At 35.4% G+C, this 24,811-nt stretch overlaps 1 protein-coding gene across 4 annotated transcripts in view; it reads right to left on the bottom strand.

Annotated features, from left to right (window-relative positions):
* Positions 1-24,811, bottom strand: part of SBF2 (SET binding factor 2) — a 467,712-nt gene that overhangs the window by 247,917 nt on the left and 194,984 nt on the right. For all 4 annotated transcript variants that reach the window (XM_044919518.1, XM_044919516.1, XM_044919517.1 and 1 more), the window contains one exon: positions 8,799-8,936. In XM_044919518.1, the coding sequence (XP_044775453.1) occupies positions 8,799-8,936 (138 nt within the window). The remainder of the gene's footprint in view (positions 1-8,798; positions 8,937-24,811) is intronic.

Genomic DNA, 24,811 nt, shown 5'->3' with positions numbered 1-24,811 from the left:
TGTGGATATTTGTATATGCTGCAAATTATCAAACAAACTTTAGAATAAATTCAGGATATATGTCCCCCCAATTTTTATCTCTGTCTGAATTATGTTACTTATGCTAGTTTTCACTAGATTCTCTTGGTTGAGTGAGGTCTGAGGATTAGTCTCTAGGATACCATCAAGTATAATGTTGACTGTGGGGCACCTGGCTGTCTCAGTAGGTGGAGCGCGTGACTCTTGATCTTGGGTTTGTGAGTTTGAGCCCCATGTTGGGTGTAGAGATTACTTAAAAAATAAAATCTTAAAAAAAAAGTATAATGTTGATTGCAGTGAGAATTGCAAGCCCAGTTCTCATTCTTCTCTATTTGTAATTTCTAATTCAGTGAGATAATCACTGCCAAAACCCTCCTTGATGGAATCAAGATTATTTCAAAGAGAGATATTCATCACCCAGTTGTTCATAATATTGACAAGAGGGGAATTAAATACCCATTAGGAGATGGTTTAAGTATATTATACCCATGGTTAATTAATGTGTAGACATTAATTATATCTATAAAGAGATTTAGTTTTAAAAAAAAAACCCTTATTATTAAAACAAAATACACCTATTATTTTTTCCTTTGTTCTCTTACTTTTTTCCCCAATACATTCTAAATTTTCTACAATGAGCACAATTTAAGTGTTTGATAACCAGGGGAGGGAAAAGAGAAACAAAGAAAAAATGACTAGGCTATTCTTCAGATAAATCTATCAAATGTTTTATGATTTCCTACACTGTTCCAAGTTTTCTCAACAAGAGATCAGTTTAGAATCCATTTTTATTACTTCATTTTTCCATATAAATTACTCAATCATTTGAAATTGTTGTATTTTACCATGAGCATTTAAATTTATTTTTTCTCACAAAGTTCAGTAACCTTTTAAATAACACTTGTTAAAATGTACAGATTCCACTAATTTGTAATGTTTCCATTGTCAGATATTGATAATAAGTAATAAGACCAATTATGGTCTTATTCTTGATGATTTTTCTTGAACCAATAACACACTGATATAATTTTTGCACTTGTAATATATGTTTTAGTATTTCATATTGGTATTTGGTCTTTGGAGACAGACAGATTCAAGCTTTTTGACTTAGTACCTGAAGGTCCTGGGTAAGTCTTTTAGCCTCACCCATAAAATGGGAATGTTAAAACTTACCAAGTGCTAGTGTTTTGGGGTGTTTTTTTAAGATTTTATTTATTTATTTGAGAGAGAGAGAGAGAGAAGAAAGCTGGGGGGAGGGGCAGAGGGAGAGGGAGAAGCGACTCCCCGCTAAGCAGGGAGCCTGATGCTGGACTCAATCCCAGGACCCTGGGATTATGACTTGAGCCAAAGGCAGACCGTTAACCAACTAAGCCACCCACCCAGGCGCTCCACAAGTGTTGTTCTTGAGAGAATAAAATAAAATAAATTACCTGTGAATTAAATAAAATGGAATAAAAGTGCTGTAAAACTTTTAGCACAGTGCCTGGAACATGATAAGCCTTCAGTGTATCATAAACATGATAATCTTTTTTTTTCTATCCATAAGCTTTTTGCCTGGACTGCCCTTTCTATTTCCTTTACTCTAAGCTTTCATTAGCTCTTGTTTTTATTTATTTATTTATTTATTTATTTATTTATTTATTTAAAGATTTTATTTATTCATTTGAGAAAGAGACCGAGAGAGCACAGAAGCAGGGGGAGAGGCAGAGGAAGAAGCAGGCTCCCCACTGAGCCAGCCAGGCAGCCTAATCTGGGGCTCCAACCCAGGACCTCGGGAGAACGAAGACAGACGCCCCCTAGTTCTTGTTTTTTAAGCAAGACTGAATCCTTTAAAATCTGTAAGACTTATTTCAGCTGCCCTGTCTTTAATTATTAGCTCCATCACTGAACTGGTACTTAACATAGATACTTAGGAGTATCTTTTTTTTTAAAGATTTTATTTATTCATTTATTTGAGAGAGAGAGAGAGAGAGCACATGAGAGGGGGGAGGGTCAGAGGGCAAAACAGACTCTCTGCTGAGCAGGGAGCCCGATGCGGGGCTCGATTCCGGGACTCCAGGATCATGACCTGAGCCGAAGGCAGTTGCTTAACCAACTGAGCCACCCAGGCGCCCAGGAGTATCTTTATACTTAAATTTTGGTTTTGCCTCACACACAGATTTTAAGCCAACCGAGATTAAGAGACATGTCTTACTCCTTCTATGTACCTCTTTCTTTATTCCTCATCTTACTTCTCCAATATACCTTCAATCATTTCCCCCTCCCATGCTTTAACAATTTATTTGCTGACATACCAAATGTCTTTAATGTGAATTGCATCATTATTTTTGGTTCATAAACACATTTATAACCACATTAAAAAGACTTTAAAAAGATACAACCAAATAAAAAATTTACACAGGTTTATCATTTTTTAGATAAGCCATAAAAAGCAACCTTACATTTATCTTGTTTTACTGATTACATAAAAAAAATTTACAGTCCTATTGTCTAGTTGAATAATTTGGGGAACATGCTTTCAAAAGTTTAATGCAAAGGTTTTGCTTGTGATTACTGACAGTGTTACTGTATCCTGGAAAGGTAAGAGCCAACATTTTTAAAGTTGCACAATTATACTTTGGATGGTGTGTGTCCCTAAGTTCCTCCTCTTCAGGCTTCCAAATAATGTGTCATAGTATATTTGGTGTGAAGTACTTCACACCAAATGAGAATTAAAAAGATCTATTTTTGAACTGATGATATGATCCAGAAATAAAAGAAAAACACATTTTTAAAAAAAGAACATAGTTAACTTCACACCAAAATTGGGAAAAACATTAATGATGACCTAGAAAGGAACATCATCTGAGTTTTAATATTATTTTCTCAAATTCTACCTCATTGTTTCTGCCATTTTTGGGGACCAATTCCAAACATTAACTTTCTGTTATAAGCACAGAAAAGCTATCATACAATTCTGGTGAGTACCTAACCACCTACGTGCAATCCTATAGGAGCCGGAACTCTTACAGCTTATTTTCATTTTCAGAATTTTGGAAAAACTCTTAAGAAGCAGAATCTACCCTTCTGTAAGTTGATTATAAAAACTAAGTATATTATAATTTTTGGTCCACTTAAAATGGAAAATGGGCAAATATCTGACCTTAAAAAGAAACAAAAGTTTTTAAACATTGATTCCAAATACACAAGAACCTACATCTTGGTTTCTAATATTATTCTCCACTCAAATGAGCCAAGGCTCCTTGGAAAAATGGCTGATTTCAAGGCCGAGGGCAAGGAAGGAATCAGATGATCCTGGATCAGCTTATTATGACACGAAGTTTAAAAAATGCTTTAAAAAAATGATGGGGTCAGGTGGCCTGGGTGGCTCAGTTGGTTAAGCGTCTGCCTTTGGCTCAGGTCATGATCCCAGGGTCCTGGGATCGAACACCGCATCGGGCTCCCTGCTCAGCAAGGAGCCTGCTTCTCCTTCTCCCTCTGCCTGCCGCTCCCCCTGCTTGTGCTCGCTCTTGCTCTCTGTCAAATAAGTAAAATCTTTAAAAATAAATACATAAATAAATAAAAAATGATAGGGCCTTATCAAAAGAATACAGGAACCAACCTGAAGGGTACAAATCTAGGATAATTTCTGCATGAAAACCATCAATTAAATGGCATTGAAGAAAAAAAAAGTGGAATAAATGAGTCTATAGCTCAGATAGACAAGACAGGAAAACTCTTTCTTGCTTATAGTAAAATGTCAACTCCTGACTAGTAAAGGTAGAGGATGTTTGGAGGTAGGAAATAATCATTTTACAACCATCATAATAAAAATTGGCACAGGCGGGGCGCCTGGGTGGCTGAGATGGTTGAGTGTCTGCCTTTGGCTCAGGGCGTGATCTCCGGGTCCTGAGATCGAGCCCCGTATCTGGCTCCCGGCTCAGTGGGGAGCCTGCTTCTCCCTCTCCCTCTGCCTGCCTCTCTGCCTTCTTGCACTATCTCTCTGTCAAATAAATAAATAAAATCTAAAAAAAAAAAGAAACACACTTAGTATTTCCAATGTTGGTAGTATTCCAACTGCTGATGTATAATCTGAATCTAAAGATAAGAGACATCAGAAAAAACACAATAATGAATATTCTATTAAAGGGGGACATGGGACCTGCATTATTAAAAAATGTCAGTGTCATAAGACAAAGGGTGAGCAACTATTCCAGATAAAAAGATACAAAGAGAAATGATAATTAAAAGCCATATGTGATTTTAAACTGCATCCTGTACTAGAGAAGAAAAAAAGGGAGAGCGGGGCGCCTGGGTGGCTCAGTCGTGAAGCGTCTGCCTTCGGCTCAGGTCATGATCCCAGGGTCCTGGGATTGAGCCCTGCATCAGGCTCCCTGTTCGGTGGGAAGCCTGCTTCTCCCTCTCCCACTCCCTCTGCTTATGTTCCCTCTTTTGCTGTCTCTCTGTCAAATAAATAAATAAATAAAATCTAAAGAAAAATAGGGAGAGCTATAAAGAACATAAGCAAATATTATACTTACTTAGGTGCTCTGATGTTGGGTACATATTTACAGTTGTTATATCCTCTTGATGAGTTGACTACTTTATCATTATATAATGATCTTCTTTGTCAATTATTACAGTTTTTAGGTTAAAGTCTATTTTGGGGGTGCCTAGGTGGCTCATTTCATTAAGCGTCCCACTCTTGGTTTTGGCTCAGGTCATGATCTCAGGGTTGTGAGTGAGATCGAGCCCACATCGGGTTCTGCATTCAGTGGGGAGTCTGCTTGAGATTCTCTCTCTCTGCCCCTCCCCTCATTTGCAAGCAGCTCTCTAATAAATACGTAAATCTTAGAAAAAATAAAGTCCATTTTGTCTGACAAGTATAGCTACTATCGCTTTCTTCTGGTTTCCATTTGCATGGCATATTTTCTTCTATCCCTTCACTTTCAGTCTGTGTCTATCTTTAAAGCTAAAGTGAGTCTCTGGTAGGTAGCATTTAGTTGGGTCTTATTCTTTTTAATCCATTCAGCCATTCTAAATCTTTGGATTAGAGAACTTAATCTGTCTACTTTAAAGTAATTATTGATCAGTTTGTACTTCTAATGCCATTTTGTTCCTTGTTTTCTGGATATTCTGTAATTCTGTTATTCGTTCCTTCCTCTCTTGCTCTCTTCCTTTGTGACTTGATGTTTTTCTTTAGTGGCATGCTTGGATTCCATTCTCTTTATCTTTTCTGTATCTACTACAGGTTTTAATTGTGGTTACCATGAGGTTTGCATAAAACAATTTATAATAGTCTATTTCAAGTTGATAACAACTTAGAACATATTCTAAGCTCTACATTTTTAATCCCCCCTCATCTAATTTATGTTAGGTGGTCATAATTTACATCTTTTTTTTATCTTATGTATCCATTAACAAGTTTTTGTAGGTATGGTTATTTTTACTACTTTTGTCTTTTTTTAAAAAGATTTTATTTATTTATTTACTTGAGAGAGAGAGAGAAAGAGGGGAGCAGAGGGAGAGGTACAAGCAGACTCCATGCTGAGCATGGAGCCTGATGTGGGGCTTGATCTCATGACCCTGAGTTCATGACCTGAACCAAAATCAAGAGTCACCCAACCAAGGCCACCAAGGTGGCCAACTACTTTTGTCTTTTAATCTCTTCATACTAGGCTTTATAAGTGATTAACTCACCATCTTTACATCAGATATTTTTCACAAGTAAGATTTATACTTTAATATGTTTCCCTGTTACTAATTAGTACCCTTTCATTTCAGCTTAAAGAACTCCCTTTAACATTCCTTATAAGGCCAGTCTAGTGTTGATGAACTTCTTTAACTTTTGCTTGTCTGGAAAACTGTTTATGTCTCCTTCAATTCTGAAGGACAACTTTGCCAGGTAGAATATTCTTAGTTGAATGTATCTTGCCACTCCTTACTGACCCACAAAGTTACTGCTGAGAAATCTGTGCATAGGCATGGGGGATCCCTTGAATGAACAAGTTGTTTTTCTCTTCTACTTTTAAGATTCTCTCCTTGTCCTTAACTCTTGACACTTCAATTATAATGTATCTTGGTGTTGATTTTTTTGGCTTCATCTTTATTGGAACTCCATGCGCTTTGTGGACCTTGATGTCTGTTTCCTTCCCCATGTTTGGAAAGGTTTCAGCCATTACTTCTTCAAATAAGTTTTCTGTCCCTTTCTTTCTTCTCCTTCTGGAATACCTAAATTGTGAATGTTGGTCTACTTGATGTTGTCATATAAGTCCTTAAAACTATCTTCACTGTTTTTCATTCTTTTTTCTTTTTGCTCTTTTGATTGGGTGATTTCCACTGCTCTGTCCTCAAGTTCACTGATCATTTCTTCTCCTTCACCTAGTCTGCTGTTAAATCCCTTTTGGTATTTTTCAGTGCAGTTATTCTATGCTTCAGCTCTGTGACTTTTATTTGGTACTTTCTTATATTTTCTTTGTTAAAATTCTGACTTTGTTCATTCATTCTTCTCCATCTTTATGATCATCATTTTGAACCTTTTATCAGGTAAATCTCTTATCTCCATTTCTCCTTTTTATGAGGTTTTATTTTATTCTTTCATTTGGAACATATTCCTATTTCTTCATTTTACTTGACTTTCTTTGTTAGTTTCTATGCATTCAATAAAACAGCCACCCCTCCTAATCTTGAAGAAGTAGCCTCTTGTAGGAGGATGAATCTTATCATTCAATCTTATAGATCTCGGCTGTCTCTCAAACCTCTGTGATTGTCAAGCAGACTACCTTATTCTTAGTGCTTCCTATAGTTGAGGGTGTATCAAGACCTGTCAGTGTGCTAAAGAGAAGGATCTCAGCAACTAGATTCAGACGGACTAAAAGCCAGGCCCTCAAGAAGCAGCTTTTAATGTATGCAAATATACGTCTTTCAGCAAAACACTTGGAGATGGGTATTTCTGTCTGCTCCTTCTGCACTGAGTCCTGGGTGGGGATGGCCAGTTAAGAACTTTCTTTCTTGGGCGCCTGGGTGGCTCAGACGGTTAAGCGTCTGCCTTCAGCTCAGGTCATGATCCCAGGGTCCTGGGATCGAGTCCCGCATCGGGCTCCCTGCTCCTTGGGAGCCTGCTTCTCCCTCTGCTCTCTCTCTCTCTCTCTCTCTCTCTCTGTCTCTCATGAATAAATGAATAAAATCTTTAAAAAAAAAAAAAAAGAACTTTCTTTCTTGGGGCAACTGGGTGGCTCAGTTGTTAAGCATGTGCCTTCGGCTCAGGTCATGATCCCGGGGTCCTGGGATCAAGCCCCGCATCGGGCTCTCTGCTCAGCGGAAAGCCCGCTTCTCCCTCTCCCACTCCCCTTGCTTGTGTTCCCTCTCTCGCTGTGTCTCTCTCTGCCAAATAAATAAATAAAATCTTTAAAAAAAAAAAAAACAAAAAAGAACTTTCTTTCTGTGCTGAAGCCCTGTAGGAGCCGACAGCTTAAACCTTCCTGGCTACCAGAGCCAGGGGATTAAAAGGGTGCACTCCTTGGGCAGCAACTGCAAAATCTGAAGTGCCAGACATGTGCACATGTTAATAAACTAGCATGCTGGTTTTAATACATCAGTCTAATGAATGTGGATAATATAAGTCTGTGTCATGAAAGGTGACATCTCCTCTTGTACTGCAAATTCAGACTTCTGCATCTAAAAAAATTCAGATATTGGGAGTTTTAATTAAAGTAACCCAAACAACAAATGCTTCTTTGTGAGGCCATTTTAGAAAGTAAGCCAATCCTTTACTCTGGCAGTGATACTCATTCATCCGCATGTAGCAGAAAGTACTGCAGATAATGCAGATTAGCTTACTCAACATCCTCCAAACTCTTATAGTTTCCTTCTTGTACTATAGAGCTTTAAAAGCAAAACAAACAAACAAACAAATGCATAACAACAACAAAAAAGTTTTTCTGATTCCTTTCGGGGGGGGTGGGGGTGAGAGAGGAGGGATCTGCATGCAATCTGACTTCCACAAGGAAACAATCCATATGAAATTTAAAGCAGAAGTCACCCGTGTAAGACAGGTTGCACATGAGAGGTCAGATTTTTAGGGCAATATGTAAAGGTTATATTGTCTAGTACCCAACATCCTAAGTGCCAAGTGGTCAAAGGTAGAAAAAGTATGGTTTCTACTAAAACAGACCCAAGCTAGGCAATTGCTAGTACCCAAAATTGGTTCCCTGCTCACCCCTAACCCATGAAATTACATAAGCTGCCCAATACACTGTCATGAATCCTTTTATGCATAAATTAGAGAAAGTAGATTCAGTTGTCTGAAACTGAGAACCCCAACAAATATTCCGAGAAACCTAGTATTTTTCATTTCTATGGTTCTAGTTTATGAATTTCAGTCCTGTTATATTGATACTCCCACCACTAATAATAATGACTTGACATTTAGTTGGGTACTTAAAAAATAATATTAAGCACTGTGATAGGTGATTTATAAACATTCTGATTATATGCTCTATATTCTGTAAAAGACCTCTCAGGAAAAGGACTGACAGGGAAATCACAGTTTCTCCATGAGAGGATACAAATCTTCCTAATAAACCAATTCATGAATAGGCCATTCTTGTGAATATTCAGATAATGATCAATATTTTAAAAGAAAACAAAGTTTACCTTCTTCCTCTCTTCTCCAACAGTATAATACACCTGTCTTTCTAAAGTAGCCCAAAGAACTTAAACTTACAGTTCTAACAAAAACAAATATGGCATTAAAAAAAGATTCCTAAATGTTGTTCTTTTGGCTAGAAAAGTTGTTGTACCTGAAGATTGATTTCTGCCTCATAGAAGGTTAGGCATGAGCAGTAATGTCGATCTGAGTCAATATCTGTCAGGACCACCACAAAAAATGTTGGCTGCTTCCTCTCTCTGGACAGCTGCCACCCGCCAGGCTGACAAAACTAAATGGGATAGAAAAAAATTGTCACATTTTAAAGGTATAATGAAAATTTATTATTTATAGATTTTTGTGAAATGTTAAATATCCCTCCACTGTAAAAAAAAAATCCAGCTAATGTGATGTTACCTAAGCCAATATATATATTTAAGTACATATTTATAATGTAGAATACTTTCTCTAATGTACATATACATTTTATGAGGACAGCTTAGATTTTCCACAAATGCTACTCCTTCTGAGACACAGATTGGCATATGTAGAAACAAATCCCCATAAATGAAAAACATCCCCCCCTTTAGAACAAATCATGAAATGAGTTGAAGGTAAAGTACTAAGTATCTATCACTGATGGAAAACAGAATTATTTTAAAATTCTTTCATTAATCTAAGTCTCCAATTCAATACAATGAAAAAGATATCTCATTCATTAAGATAGATAATGTACATTAATGTATTTTAAAGAATAGAAAACATACAATGTATGCTCTTAGACCACAACAGAACTGAACTAGTAACAGAAAAATAGCTGAAAAAGTCCCAAAATACTTGGAGGTTAAACAACACACTGCTAAATAAACATGGGTCAAAGACAAAATCTCAAAAGAAATTTGAAAAATATTTTTAACTAAATGAAAATGAAAATACAACTTAATTAACATTTTTGGAATTCAGCAAAAGCAGTGCTTAAAGGAAAATTTATAGCATTGAATGCATATATTAGAAAAGAAGAAAGATCTAAAATCAATAATCTAAGCTTCTATCTTAGGAAGTTAGAAAAAGAAGAGAAAATTAGATCCAAAGTAAGCAGATGAAAAGAAATAATAAAAATTAGAGGAGAAATCAATGAAATTGAAAACAAAAAATCAATAGAGAAAATCAACAAAACATAGCTGGTTCTTTGAAAAGATCATTAAAATCAACAAGCCTCTAACCAGTTAACTAAGAAAAAAAGAAGAAGAGAAGATACAAATTACTAATATCAGAAATGAAAGAGGAGACATTACTACAGATCCCATGGACATTAAAAAGATAATAAAGAAATACTCTGAACAACTCTATGCCTACAAATTTGACAGACTAGATGAAATGGATCAATTCCTTAAAAGACACAATCTGATAAAACTCATACAAGAAGAAATAGACCATCTGAATAGGTCTCTATCTATTAAATAAATTGAATCAATAATTAATAACCTTCCAAAATAGAAAGCATCAAGCCCAAATGAGTTCACTGGTGAATTTACTAAATATTTAATGAAGAAACTATACAATTCTCTACAATCTCTTCCAGAAGATAGAAGCCAAGGAAATACTTCCTGATTCATTCTATGAAGTCAGCATTACCCTAATAGCAAAAGCAGGAAAAAAAAAATCATAAGAAAACTACAGATCAATTTCTCTCATGAACATAGATGCATAAACCCTCAACAAAAGATTTACAAGTTGAATCCAACAATGTATGAAAAGAATTATAAACTACAACCAAGTAGGATTTATTCCAGGTACACAAGGCTGGTTCAACATCTGAAAGTAAGTTAAACACATCAAGAAGACAGATAAGAAAAAAATCACATGCATATCAATACATGCAGAAAAAGCATTTGAGAAAATCCAACACCCATTCATGATAAAAACTCCCAGCAAACTAAGAATAGAGTGGAAGTTCCTTAACTCGATAGAGAACATTTACTAAAATCCTACAGCTAATGTCATACTTAATGATAAAAAGCTAGAAGCTTTCTCAAGGAAAGGATGTCCCCTATCACAACTCTATAAAATTGTACTGGAAGTCCTAACTAATGCAATTAGACAAAAAAGGAAATAAAAAAGTGTACAGATTGGGAAGAAAGGAATATAACTGTCTGTTCACAAATGACATGATTGTCTATGTAGAAAATCTGAAAGGATCAACAAAAAGACACCTGGAAGTAATCAATTATAGCAAGGTTCTAGGATACAAGGTTCATATATAAAAGTCAACTGCCCTCTTATATACCAACAAATGAACAAGTGTTGTTTGAAATTAAAAATACATTACCATTTACATTAGAACCTCCCCCAATTAAATACTTAGGTTAAATTTAACAAAATATATACAAGAGCTACATGAGGAAAATTATAAAACTTTAATGAAAGTAATCAAAGAAGAACCATATAAAGAGACAGAGAGATTCCATGTTTGTGGATAGGAAGACTCAATACTGTCAAGTAACAGTTCTTCCAAACTTGATCTATAGTTCAATGCAATCCCAATCAACATCCCAGAAAGTTATTTTGTGGATAATGACAAACTGATTTTAAAGTTTAGACAAAGGGGCGCCTGGGTGGCTCAGTCGTTAAGCATCTGCCTTCAGCTCAGGTCATGATCCCAGGGTCCTGGGATCGAGCCCTGTGTCTGGCTCCCTGCTCGGCAGGAGGCCTGCTTCTCCCTCTCCCACTCCTCCTGCTTGTGTTCCCTCTCTTGCTGTGTCTCTCTCTGTCAAATAAATAAATAAAATCTTAAAAATAAATAAATAAATAAAGTTTAGACACAGAGGCAAAAGATCCAGAAGAGCCAACATAATACTGAAGAAGAAGAAGAAAGTCAAAGAACAAAGACATTATCTGACTTAAAGACTTAATATAAAGCTAGAGTAATCAAGACAGTGTAGTATTGGTGAAAGAAGAGACATACAGATCCATCAAATGGAATGGAGACCAGAAATAGTATACCCAAACACAGTCAACTTTGACAAAGAAGCAAAGGTAATGCAGTGGAAAAAAAGATACTTTTCAACAAATGATGCTGAAATAACCAGATATTCATATAGAAGAAAATGAATCTAGATATAGACAGACCTTACAGTCTTCATAAAAATTAGCTCAAAGTGGATCATACACCTAAATGTTAAAGCACAAAACTATAAAACTCCCAGAAGATAATATAGGAAAAAATTTACATGACCTTTGGTTTTAGCAATAACTTTTTAGATAAAACACCAAAAAAATAAACCATGGAAGAAATCATTGATAAACTAGACTTCATTACAATTAAAAACTTTTGCTGTGTGAAAGATACTATCAACAAAATGAGAAGACAATTGGGGCACCTAGGTGGCTCAGTTGGTTAAGCGCCTGCCTTCAGCTCAGGTCATGATCTCAGGATCCTGGGATGGAGCCCCATGTCGGGCTCTCTGCTCAGCAGGGAGTCTGCTTCTCCCACTTACTCCACCTCTGTGCTCTTCCCCTCTCTCTCAAATGAATAAATAAAATCTAAAAAAAAAAGCAATCTTGGATGAACAGCAGCCTGGACATTAAAAAAAAAAAAGAAAAGAAAAGAAGACAAGCCTAGAAAGGACTGGGGAAAAAGTTTGCAAAAGACATACTAAATAATGTATAGTCATCCAAAATACACAAAGAATTCTTAAAAGTCAACAATAAGAAAATGAACAGCTCAATTAAAACATAGGCAAAAGATCTGAACAGATACCTTGCCCCCAAGTTGGGGGTGCTGTCGGGGGCAAGGCCCGTATGGGGGTCTGGATCATACCTCTCTAAAGAAGATACACAGGAAAAAAAGCATATGATAAGACTTTCAACATCCTATGTCATTACAGAATTACAAATTAAAATAACAATGAGACATCATTGCGTATCTATTAGAATGTCCAAAATCCAAAATACTGGCAACGCTAAATACTGACAAGGATGTAGAACAACAGGAACTCTCATTCATTGCTGGTAGGAATGCAAAATGGACAACCAGTCTGGAAGACAGTATGATAGTTTCTTATAAAACTAAGCATATTCTTAGTAAACAATCCAGCAATTGTGCTCCTTGATATTTACCCGAAAACATATGTTCACAAAAAACTTGCACATGGATGTTTATAACAGCTTTATTCATAATTGCCAAAACTTGGAAGCAACCAAGATATCCTTCAGTAGGTGAATGGATAAATAAATTGTGGCATATTCAAGACAATGGAATATTATTTAGTGCTAAAAAGAAGCCATGAAAACGCATGGAGGAACTTTATATGCATATTACTAAATGAAAGACCTCAATCCAAAAGGGCTACATATGGTATGATTCCAACTACATGACATCCTGAAAAATGCAAAACTATGGAGACAGCAAAGAGAGTGGACGCTAATGTACAATATGGACTTTGGGTGATAATGATATGTCAATCAATATAGGTTCATCAATTTTAACAAAGGTACCACTGTGGTTGGGGATACTGATAGTGTGGGATGCTGTATGCTTTGAGAACAGGGAGTATACAGGAACTCTTAGTTCTTTCTGCTCCATTTTGCTATGAATCTAAAACTGCTTTTCCTAGACTCAAGAAGTGTGAGGGGAAAAAAAAGTAAAGTCCATTTTCAAAAATCTGAAGAAAACAAAATATCTTGATTAGCAGTATTTTTCAAGAGATGGAACAAAAACAGAAATGAGCTTACCAATACAACAGCTCTCTGTGCCAGACCACCTTCTGTTATTCTGCTCAATGACTATGTAATCTTGAGCATTTTATTTAACCTCTCAGTGCCTCAATTTCCTCATCTGTAAAAGGTAGACAATGAGTACCTATCTGCTAGTACTCTTGGGAAGTCTACATGAGTTAACACATGCAAAATGCTGAGAATAGCTCCTGGCATATAATCCAGTGAAGTAAACATTACCCCCTTAGATCCAACTTTAGTTTCTGTCATCATATCCATAACACTTTCTTTCTCCTTCTGTATCAATTTCTTCCAAAACCTGCCCCTCCTTTCATTGCCTCATTGCCTCCTTGACTGAGTCTAACGAGACATCAAAAAGGGAGATCTGGATAATTTCCTACATTTGGAGAGAGACATTAATCATGTTCAGAGCTTCCCTACCAGTAGAAAAATTCTACCACACCAATTTCCATAAACAAATGTCACAGGAATAAATAAATAGCATGAACAGCTTAAAAATATACTAATTAGCAAATAAGTGAAAACAGTTTTCTTTCCTACATTTTTATTTTGAACTAGCTATTCAACAAATATTTACTGAGTACTTGAGTATCATTTTTTCTGAGAACACTTCTCTGTAATTCCCAGTTATCTCCAGTACCTTCCAGACCCAACAATCAAGAAGTTCCTCTCCTGTGTTCCAAAACCATTTTTATACATTTTTATTATAATAAGGAATTATAATAACAACAACCTTTTCTTCTTATATATCTCCCTAGAACTTATTATCTATTCTACTAATTTGGCATGGAAAAGTTGACTCGTCATTTTCTTTATGTGTATATTTCTCTTCAACAACCCATCTATCCAAGTTCTTGTCGCTAATAAAGATTTTATATTCTAGAATAGAAGCCTTCAAAGTGTGGTACACAGAATCAGAGGAGTACCAGTGGTAAAAACTACTTTCATAATAATACTAAGAATTAATGGTTTCTTTAACTTTGTTGACATTTACATTGATGGTGCTAAAGTAATGGCAGGTAAAACTGCTGGCACCTCAACAGAAATGAAGGCAGCAAGCCACAAATTATACTTGTAGTTATTATATTCTTCATAGCTACACATCTGTAGTTTAAAAAAAAAAAGTCAGTTTCAGTTTAAAATGTCCTTGATGAAGCAATAAATCATTTAATTTCATTATAACTCGACCCTTGAGTATACAACATTTTAAATATTCTATGTTTCAAATAGTAAGTAGATATAAAGCACTGTTGTGGGCGCCTGGGTGGCTCAGTTAGTTAAGCGACTGCCTTCGGCTCAGGTCATGATCCTGGAGTCCTGGGACTGAGTCCCGCATCGGGCTCCCTGCTTGGCAGGGAGCCTGCTTCTCCCTCTGACCCTCCCCACTCTCATGTGCTCTCTCTCTCTCTCTCACTCTCTCAAATAAATGAATAAACAAAATCTTTAAAGCACTTTTGCTGCATACAGAAGTATGATAGTTGTTCAGGGAACTACTACTTGTGTGATTAAGTTGTGAGCTGAACTAGCTGCCCTTCTTTTTTTTTTCTACCATTTTTTACTGGAAAGAATACTTGACAGACAAATATGCTTATACAGATTTATGTATATGGCAGACATTTTCTCAAAATAAATTAAGTGGGCCTATCATTTTAAGATAAGGATCTGATATATGTGTTACCAACGATAAGCGAGCTTTCAAGCACAATCATGAGTCTCATAGCTTTTTCATTTCTGATGAATGTGACAGTCATATTAACTAATGTAATATTTAAAATTCTATTAATATGTGTCAATATTTGGAAGATCTGCATAACTCATTGATTCCATATTTGCAAAATGACCAATGTATGATGTTATAAAATCATGCATGGATAAAAGACCCATTCAAAGTGCCAAGTACACCAAGAGATTTTAATGTAACAGTGCGAAAAGTTCATTGATGTGTTTACGGATTTCACATTGCATCTAATTTTTAAGAAGTTACTACTTGTTGAGTTTTTTTTTAAGATTTTATTTATTTATTTGAGAGAGAGAGAGAGATCACAAGTAGGCAGATAGGCAGGCAGAGGGAGAGGGAGAAGCAGACTCCCTGCTAAGCAGGGAGCCCGATTCAATCCCAGGACCCTGAGACTATGACCTGAGCCGAAGGCAGACGCTTAACCAACTGAGCCACCCAGGCACCCCTACAAAAGTTTTTTCAAAGGATTTTAAATTTCAAGAATTTTAAAGGATTTTCAAGATTTCAATTTTCAAAGGATTTTAAATTCAAAAGAAATGTAACCTCCAGTTAAAATGTCTACTTTCCAAATTCACTGTATCATAAGATTAAGTAATAATGGAATTTGGGGTATCAAGAGATGATCCCACTGTTTAATAAGAAGTACTCCTCATAGGATTTGGATTAAAATATAATAATGCTAGCTGGTTCACCCACTTCAAATCTTAACTAAAAGTGTGCTGGGGAAGTAAACAATGAGGGAGTGGACACTATAATTCTTGAACCTGAGCTCGAGTCACATTTCTGACAGGAATGTGAGAAAATGTTTAGACAGCTGGAAACAGAATAGTCACTAAAAGATAGTAACCAAATGATAAGCATTAAACAAACAGGATAAAATCAGGATTTTGCTCTCCCCAGTGTCTTTACTGGCAAACAGAGAAAAAAAAAATGCTATCACAGGTGCAAAACCTAAACTGGCCATCACTTTGCCCTCCTTTTTTAAGTCACTGAGGAAACACATCTATTTAGAGTGATATCATCAATGAATATACTATATAAGTTGACAATTAATATTGTTTTCACACATAAATGAGCGTATTTGCAACAGCTTATGTTTTTGACTATTCCCTTCCACCTGACCCTCATCATTTCACACAGATCATGATAATACAAATTTTACAACATATCTGGGAATAGTCTATATGGGGATTCCTTTTCAGGATGTTAGCTGTCTTTGTTCAGCTCCAGTTTTCTTTAAGACCTTAGCATAACCTAGAAACAAATGATACTTCAAGGTTGCAAGGTCAGACAGACATTGCTGGATTCCACACATTAATGCAAACTTTGCTTACTTGCTTATCTCTCTAATTGCCCCAATGTATGAAGTAGATCATTTGGAAATAGGCCACCTATCTGCAAACAAAAGGTAAGTGCCAATAATTCCTCATATTTGTTAAACACTATATATAATTGTATCCCATAAGACTCATCTTATGAATGATGAAACCAAGGCTATGAAATGTTAGGGTCATATATAGCTAGAATGCAACAAAGGCAGGACTAGAATTCAAGTCTCAGTACCTTTAGGAACTGTGTCTTTTCACTACTGAATTATCTTTATAAACCACCTTATGGATATTATTTTATGTTAATATAAATTCACAGTAGAAAAATGAGGAAAACAATGAAAATGAACTAAGTTTTTTAACATGCAAACTTTTCCTGCAACCACTTATCTCTGGATGTGTTTTATTATGAATTATGAGTCCTGTTTTTCTCTATCTTCTGGAACATATACACACCATCATATAGATATATATAAAAGTACCGTAACTTAGGTAATCCTCTATTGTTGGTTGCTTAAGGTGTTGACAATTTTTTTTAATAACTAATGTTAGGATATGCATGGTATTACATAAATTTTTCCAGGCATGTTTCATTATTTTTTTAGGGAAGGAGAATTGGTTTTGTAAAGCATAACCAAAATGAGCACAAAAATGTTTCATTATCCTTGAATTCCTTTTTAAAGGTTAAGCAACCCCAGAATTATTTTGTTGTGCTGATTTCTTTCATAAAGAGGGTAGAAAAGAAGTGATAACAAAGAAATGTTATTATGAACTATATCCTGACCAAAGAAGAACTGTTTGTGAAATAAAGTTAACAGAAACTTTGGGAAACTGACCTCTGCTGCCAAGCCAAGCCACAGCAGCATCAGGTGTGTATTCTATACTTTGGATGGATTATTTTCTGAAAGTTCAGAGAAAACACAGTAGTCATAAGACTTTAGATGAGAAACCACTTTAAGAGCTGGGAAACTCTCTAACGTTTTGTTATCATAAAATAATGGATATCACATATATGTGCCTAATTTTACCGGGCAACTTTTGATGAAGTATATTTTTAAAAAGATGATCCAAAGCAATTTGCTTTAAATGAAGCTTAATTTAAAATAGGTCACTTATGCTGCTTTTCGTAAAAATTTACATTCAGGTATTTTATTACTACTACACAACATTATATTGTCCTCATCAGTATAATAAAACTTTCACTATGTATAAAATAATATGATTGTCTGCTTGGACAATCCAAGCAAACTGCTTTAACATTGCTGGAATTAACAAGAGTTTAGTTATATAGGCAGAGATAAGAACACATAAAAATCAATAGTTTTCTTTGATACCAGCTATAAGTAATTAGAAAAAAAGAGCTTATTCATAATTAAGATTATGAATTAATGTGTTGTCAAAGCCACAGGTTGAGCTAACCTAACCTCTCAAGTTTTAAATATTTTGGCAAATCATTCTCATAAAGAGCCCTACACATAAGGCTTTAAATATAAAAATTTCAAGAAGCAAACTCCAAAGAGAAAAATGAACATTTGGAATAGCTTCTTTCAAGTTTTGAAAAAATACAACTGCATGATTTACCAATTTAAAACAATTTCAAGATAAAAAGCACAAAAGAAATGCTGTTAATGACTTCTGGTTAAGCACAGTAGATGAAACAAATGTGTTTACTTCTATGACCTCCTGAAAACCCTCTAAAATTGTAATAAAAAAATACAAACAGCAAAGTAATGTGAAAGGAGATAACAGGTTTAAAATGTTAACAAGAATGTGGAAGCTGGAAAACTGGTTTACACTACAAATTCCTGGAAAAGATAATGAATGGGAGGTACCAGGTATGTATGAATGTCACCAAATACAGAGGCAAGACCAAAACAAACAAAAAGGAACTCAGTGGCCATGAAGACAATGTAAGGAGATGCAGAAAATTTCAAACACTGGAGAATGAAGAAGGGATCAAAACATTAAGAAGAGGCGTTTATATATCAGAGAACATTTACAAAGCAAGAGAAATACAATAAAATTTTAAAATAAAGAAACTAGAACACTGTCCCAGTCGCTATCCAAAAGGGACAAACAAATGGAAAATGAAAGGGAAGGAAATTAGATCACTGCAGGAGTTCTAATTCTTCGGTAATAGGAAATTCAAAGAGTACATCCAAAGGAAAAATTTACCAAAACCGCCCCCCAAAACAAAAAACAATACAACCCTCTCCCCCACAAAAAGGCCCAGAATCTTAGGACAGGACTACATTTCCATATGTCTAGCATAACTAAGTAATGTTTTTTAAAACCCATTAATTTTAGCACATCATCACAAAGTTTCAATAAATGAAAGATAAAGAAAAGATCCTAAAGGGAAAGCAATAAGTAGAAAGAGAAAAAAACAGGTTTATGTATTTTACAATAGATTGAAGATCAAAACAGTAACAGAAACCTATTAATATAATTAATCAAATTAATAGAAATAACCAGAAAAGGAATAAAATCAACTCCATAATTTAAAAAATAGGACATAATTCAACATAACACCCATTCTTAAACTATATAACAAGTTTCATTATCATTGATATCATTTACTAGACACATTAGCTGAAGCAATCACACAGTAGAAAGAAATTAAAGATAAAAACAATGGAAGGTAAAATTATTATTATTTCCCAATGACATGATGTATAACCTGGAAAACTGAAGAGAGCCAACTAAAAAACTATTATGACAATAACAGAATACAATAAGGTAATTGAATATAAAATTAATAGAGAGGACTCTCACTTTGGGCCAAGATTTAGCCTGCAGACTGAAATACCTTAAAAAGCTGGACAAAATAAATGAAATAATGGTTTGCAAGACACTGAAATTAGGGCAATGAAGGACAAAGATCCCTGAAAGGAGGAAACAATGTGAGCCCTACTACTGGCCCTGCTTTCTGTCTTGAGAGAGTTTATAGGCCATGGTGTAGGGAGGAGGAAACGAAAGCAGAGCTGAGAGGAGTCCCTAGATGAGGAGACAGAGCAGACTCTTTGGAGATGGAACACCAGAGAGGAGGGAACTGCACAGAGAAAAAAGGTAGGTGATCCCAGAGTTACTCTTGAGAAGTCAGCAGGGCAATGATCACTGCATGTGTGTAAAGAAATCACCTGAGGCTGGCAGGAGAGCCATCTGCAAAGTTTAGAAAAAACAGTGGCCACCGCTTAAGCATGGCTGGAAGAAGTGCCCATTCCCATTATCCAGACTGGAAAAATTCATAATTCTCAAGAGCTTGGATAGAGTACACAGAAAAGTCTTGCCCAAGTAGTGGAAATAATTGGTCCTAAACTGGATCTGCTCAGAACTCACATAACAAATCATAAAAGCAAGACCTAAAAAGATCAAATTGCTTATAAGTAACTTAACTGCATCTCAGGAGCTCAAGAGGATTTAAAGGAATAGAAAATATCCACCACCCAACAAGATAAAATTCATGATGCCATGCATCCTATTAAATATTAACAGGTATGCAAAGAGATAGCAAAACAAAACCCATAATGAGGAGAATAATCAAACAAAACTGACCTGGAACTGACAGAGATATCAGAATGAGCAGAAAAGACACAGAGTTATTATAACTGATTCTCATATGTTGAAAAAGTTAAATGGAGACATGGAAAATCTGAAAGACTCAAACTTCTAAAGAGGAAAACTACAATGTATGAGATAAAAAATACACTGAATAGGATTCAGAGCATATTAAATGTCACAGAAGGAAAGATTAGTAAACTCGATTTGACATGAATAAAAATAATCTAAAGTGAAATAGAGAGGGACTCCTGGCTGCCTCAGTTGGAAGAGCATGCAACTCTTGATCTCAAGGTCGTGAGTTTGAGCCCCATGTTGGGTATAGAGATTACTAAAGAAATAAAAAAGAAAGAAAGGAAGAAATACAGAGAGAAAAAAGAACCCTTCAAAATTAAATGAACATCAGTGAGCTCTGGGACAACTTCAAGCAGCCTAACATATGAGAAATAAGAATGAAGGCAGTGAAGAGGAGGAACAGAAAAAATTCATTTGAAAAAATAATGGCCGAAAAATAATACTAGATAAAACTATGGATCTATACAAAACAATGAAGAGCACCAGCAGTGATAACTACATGGGTAAATAAATACAAAAGATTTTTTTGTATCATTTAAATCTCTTATTAACAAAATAACACTGCATCATGGGGTTTAAAGAATACATAAAATTAAAATGGGGGCACCTAGCTGGCTCAGTTGGTAGAGCATGTGACTCTTGATCTTGGGATTGTGAGTTTGAGCCCCACTTAGATGTAGAGATTACTTAAAAATAAAATCTTAAAAAAAAAGCAAAATGATGTCAACAACCACACAAGTCAGGAAGGGAAAATGGAAGAGTACAGTGGTACTATATGGTTCATATATCACAGGAAAAGTGATATCGTATCACTTGAAGGTAGAGTGTGTTAAGTTAAATACACCATAAGTTAAAGATGTATAAGCCCCAAAAATGACAAAATAAAGAGTTAAAAATAATAATCTAACAAAATAAATAGAACGGAATAACCAAGAAAAATAATCTAAAAGAAAGAAGAAAATAAAGGGGAAGAAAAGACCAATGCAATGAATATAACAAATAGAAAAATAATAAACTCAAGACTAAATATACTAATAATTACATTAAATGGCAGAGATATTGTGCTTGGATAAAAAAGCAAGACTCAGGGCACCAGGGTGGCTCAGTGAGCGTCCAACTCTTGATTTTGGCTTGGGTCATGAGATCAAGCCTTGTATTAGGCTCCATGCTCAGGGTAGAGCCTGCTGGAGAGTCTCTCCCTCTTCCTCTCCCTGCTCCTCTGCTCCTCCTCCCTACTCTCTCTCCTCGTCTCTCATGAATGAATGAATGAATGAATGAATGAATGAATGAATGAAAGACTCAACTATATGTTACCTACAAAAAACACTTTAATTACAAAGTTCCAAAGAACTTAAAAGAAAAAGGACTGAGAAAACATATCTTATGCTAAGATTCATCAAAATAAGGCTGGCATAGCTACATTAATATCAATGTAGATTACAGAGCAAAGAATATTAACACAAACAAAAATGGCATTTTATGATATATGGGTCAACAAAGGGACATAAAATCTTAAATATTTGTGTCCCTAATAAATACCTTCAAAATTCATAAAACAAATCTAACAGAACTGCAATCAATCAATCAATCAATAAAACAGATGTTCTCCACTTTAGTCAAAGATTTCAAAATACCTCTCCTGATAATTGTTAGAACAAGTGGATCAAAACAAACAAACAAACAAAAAAGGACGTAGAAGATTTGAATAATACTATCAACCAACTCGACCTAATTGATGTTTATAGAACAGTCCATACAACAACAATGGAATACACATTCTTTTCAAGCATACTTGTAACATTTACCAAGATAGAGCATATCCTGGGCCATAAAACAAGTTGCAATAAATTTAAAAGGATTCAAATAATAAAAAATATGTTCCTATACCACAAGGGAATTAAACTGGAAATCAAAAACAGATCACTGGAAAGTCTACAATACTTGGAAACTAAATAACATTTCTAAACAACTCATGGGTCGAAGAAGAAATCAAAAGGGAAATTATAAGGTATGTGGAACTAAATGAGAATGAAAAGACCACCTTTCAGAATTTGTAGGATGCTACTAAAGTAGGACTTAAGGAGAAAGTTATAGCACCAAACACTTAAACAGAAAATAAGAAAGGTCTCAATGATCTTAGCATCTATTTAAGAATTAGATAAAAAAAGAGAAAGTTGAATTCAAAGTAAACAGAAAAAAGGAAATAACAGGGATCAAAACAAAAATCAATGAAACAGAGAACAGAAACAACAGAAAAGGATAATGATCAAAAAGCTTGATAAACAAAATGAAACAAGACGAAACCAGAGAGGGAGACAAACCATAAGAGACTCTGAATCTTAGGAAACAAACTGAGGGTTGCTGGAGGCAAGGGGGATGGGGCATGGGGTGGCTGGGTGATGGACACTGAGGAGGGTATGTGTTGTGGTGAGCACTGGGGATTTTGTAAGACTGATGAATCACAGACTTGTACCCCTGAAACAAATAATACATTATACGTTAATTAAAAAATAAAAGTTAAGGGGCGCCCGGGTGGCTCAGTCGTTAAGCGTCTGCCTTTGGCTCAGGTCATGATCCCAGGGTCCTGGGATCGAGCCCCGCATCGGGCTCCCTGCTCCGTGGGAAGCCTGTTTCTCCCTCTCCCTCTCCCCCTGCTTGTGATCCTGCTCTCACTGTGTCTCTCTCTGTCAAATAAATAAATAAAATCTTTAAAAAAAATAAAATAAAATAAAAGTTAAAAAAAATTTGATAAACTTCTAGCCAGATTTATCATAAAAAAGAGAAGACACAAATTGCCAGTATCAGGAATGAGATATGACATCATTAGAGATTACAGATATTAAAAGGATTATAAGAGAATATTATGAATAACTTTTTGCAAATAAACTTGATAATGAGATGAAATAGACAAATTCTCTGAATAACACAAACTACCTGAGCTTACTCATGAAGAAACAGAACACCTAAATAACTCTGTATTTATCAAAGAAATTGCAATTGTAGTTAAAAACCTTCCATGAAGAAAACTACAGTCCCAGATGACTTTACTGGTAAATTCTACTAAACATTTAAGGAATCAATAAGAGTAACAATTCTACACAAAATCTTCCCAAAATTGAAAAGGACAAAATACTTCCCAACTTCATTCTATGAGGCTAGTGATATCAAAACCTGGCAAAGATATTGAACACATGAACATAGTTGCAAAAATTCTTTTATAAAATGTTTTTTAGCAAACTGAATCCAACAGTATAGTAAAAGGCTAATGATATATCATGACCAAGATGGATTTATCCCAGGAATACAGGGTTTGTTTACATTTGAAAAGCAACTGATGTAATTCATCATTTAAAAACCTTTACATAAAGAAAGTATAACAAACTAAAAAAGAAAAATGATATCATTTTAATAGAAGCAGAAAAAGCATTTGACAAAATTCAGCATCATTTGTGTTAAAAACTGTGAGTATGCTAGAAGTAAAAGTGAATTTCCTTAACATGATAAAGCATCTGTGCAGAACCTGTATCATACTTAATGCTGAAAAACTGAATGCTTTACTGCTAAGACCAAGAAAAAGATAGATATGTCTACTATCACGACTTCTATTCTACTTTGTACTATAGGTTCTAGCCTGAGCAATCAGATGAAGGGAGAGAGGAAGGAATGGTAGGTGTATCAACCGGAAAAAAGATAAAACTGTCCCTATCCACTAATACGATTGTCGATGTTAAAAATGTAATGGAATCTATAAAAAATGTCTAGAAGTAATATGTGAGTTTAGTAAAGTTGTAGGATATGTGATCAACATACAAAAATCAATTGTATTTCTAGTAGTGAACAATTAAAAATAAAAATATCATTTACAACAGCATCAAGAATAAGAAATAGGAATAGATGTCAAAAGATATGAAAGACCTGCATACTTAACTAAAAATATTGCTGAAAAACTAAGGAAGACCTAAATTAATAGAAAGATATACCTTATTCAAGTTTTGGCCCACTCAATATTATTAAGATATCAGTTCTCCCGAAGGGGTACGTGCACCCCGATGTTTATAGCAGCAATGTCCACAATAGCCAAACTGTGGAAAGAGCCAAGATGTCCATCAACAGATGAATGGATAAAGAAGATGTGGTATATATATACAATGGAATATTATGCAGCCATCAAAAGGAATGAGATCTTGCCATTTGCAACGACGTGGATGGAACTGGAGGGTATTATGTTGAGTGAAATAAGTCAAACAGAGAAAGACATGTATCATATGATCTCACTGATATGAGGAATTCTTAATCTCAGGAAACAAACTGAGGGTTGCTGGAGTGGGGGGGTGGGGTGGGAGGGATGGGGTGACTGGGTGATAGACACTGGGGAGGGTATGTGCTCTGGTAAGCGCTGTGAATTGTGCAAGACTGTTGAATCTCAGATCTGTACCTCTGAAACAAATAATGCAATATATGTTAAGAAAAAAAAAAAAGAAGAAGAAGGTAGCGGGAGGGGAAGAATGAAGCGGGGGAAATCGGAGGGGTAGACGAACCATGAGAGACGATGGACTCTGAAAAACAAACAGGGTTCTAGAGGGGAGGGGGGTGGGAGGATGGGTTAGCCTGGTGGTGGGTATTGAGGAGGGCACGTTCTGCATGGAGCACTGGGTGTTATGCACAAACAATGAATCATGGAACACTTCATCTAAAACTAATGATGTAATGTATGGGGATTAACATAAGAAT

Source organism: Neomonachus schauinslandi, chromosome 11 (assembly GCF_002201575.2).
Source record: "Neomonachus schauinslandi chromosome 11, ASM220157v2, whole genome shotgun sequence".
Classification (NCBI taxonomy): domain Eukaryota; kingdom Metazoa; phylum Chordata; class Mammalia; order Carnivora; family Phocidae; genus Neomonachus; species Neomonachus schauinslandi.
The sequence above is the reverse complement of the archived record's forward strand: the minus strand, read 5'-3'. Positions and strand labels throughout refer to the sequence as shown.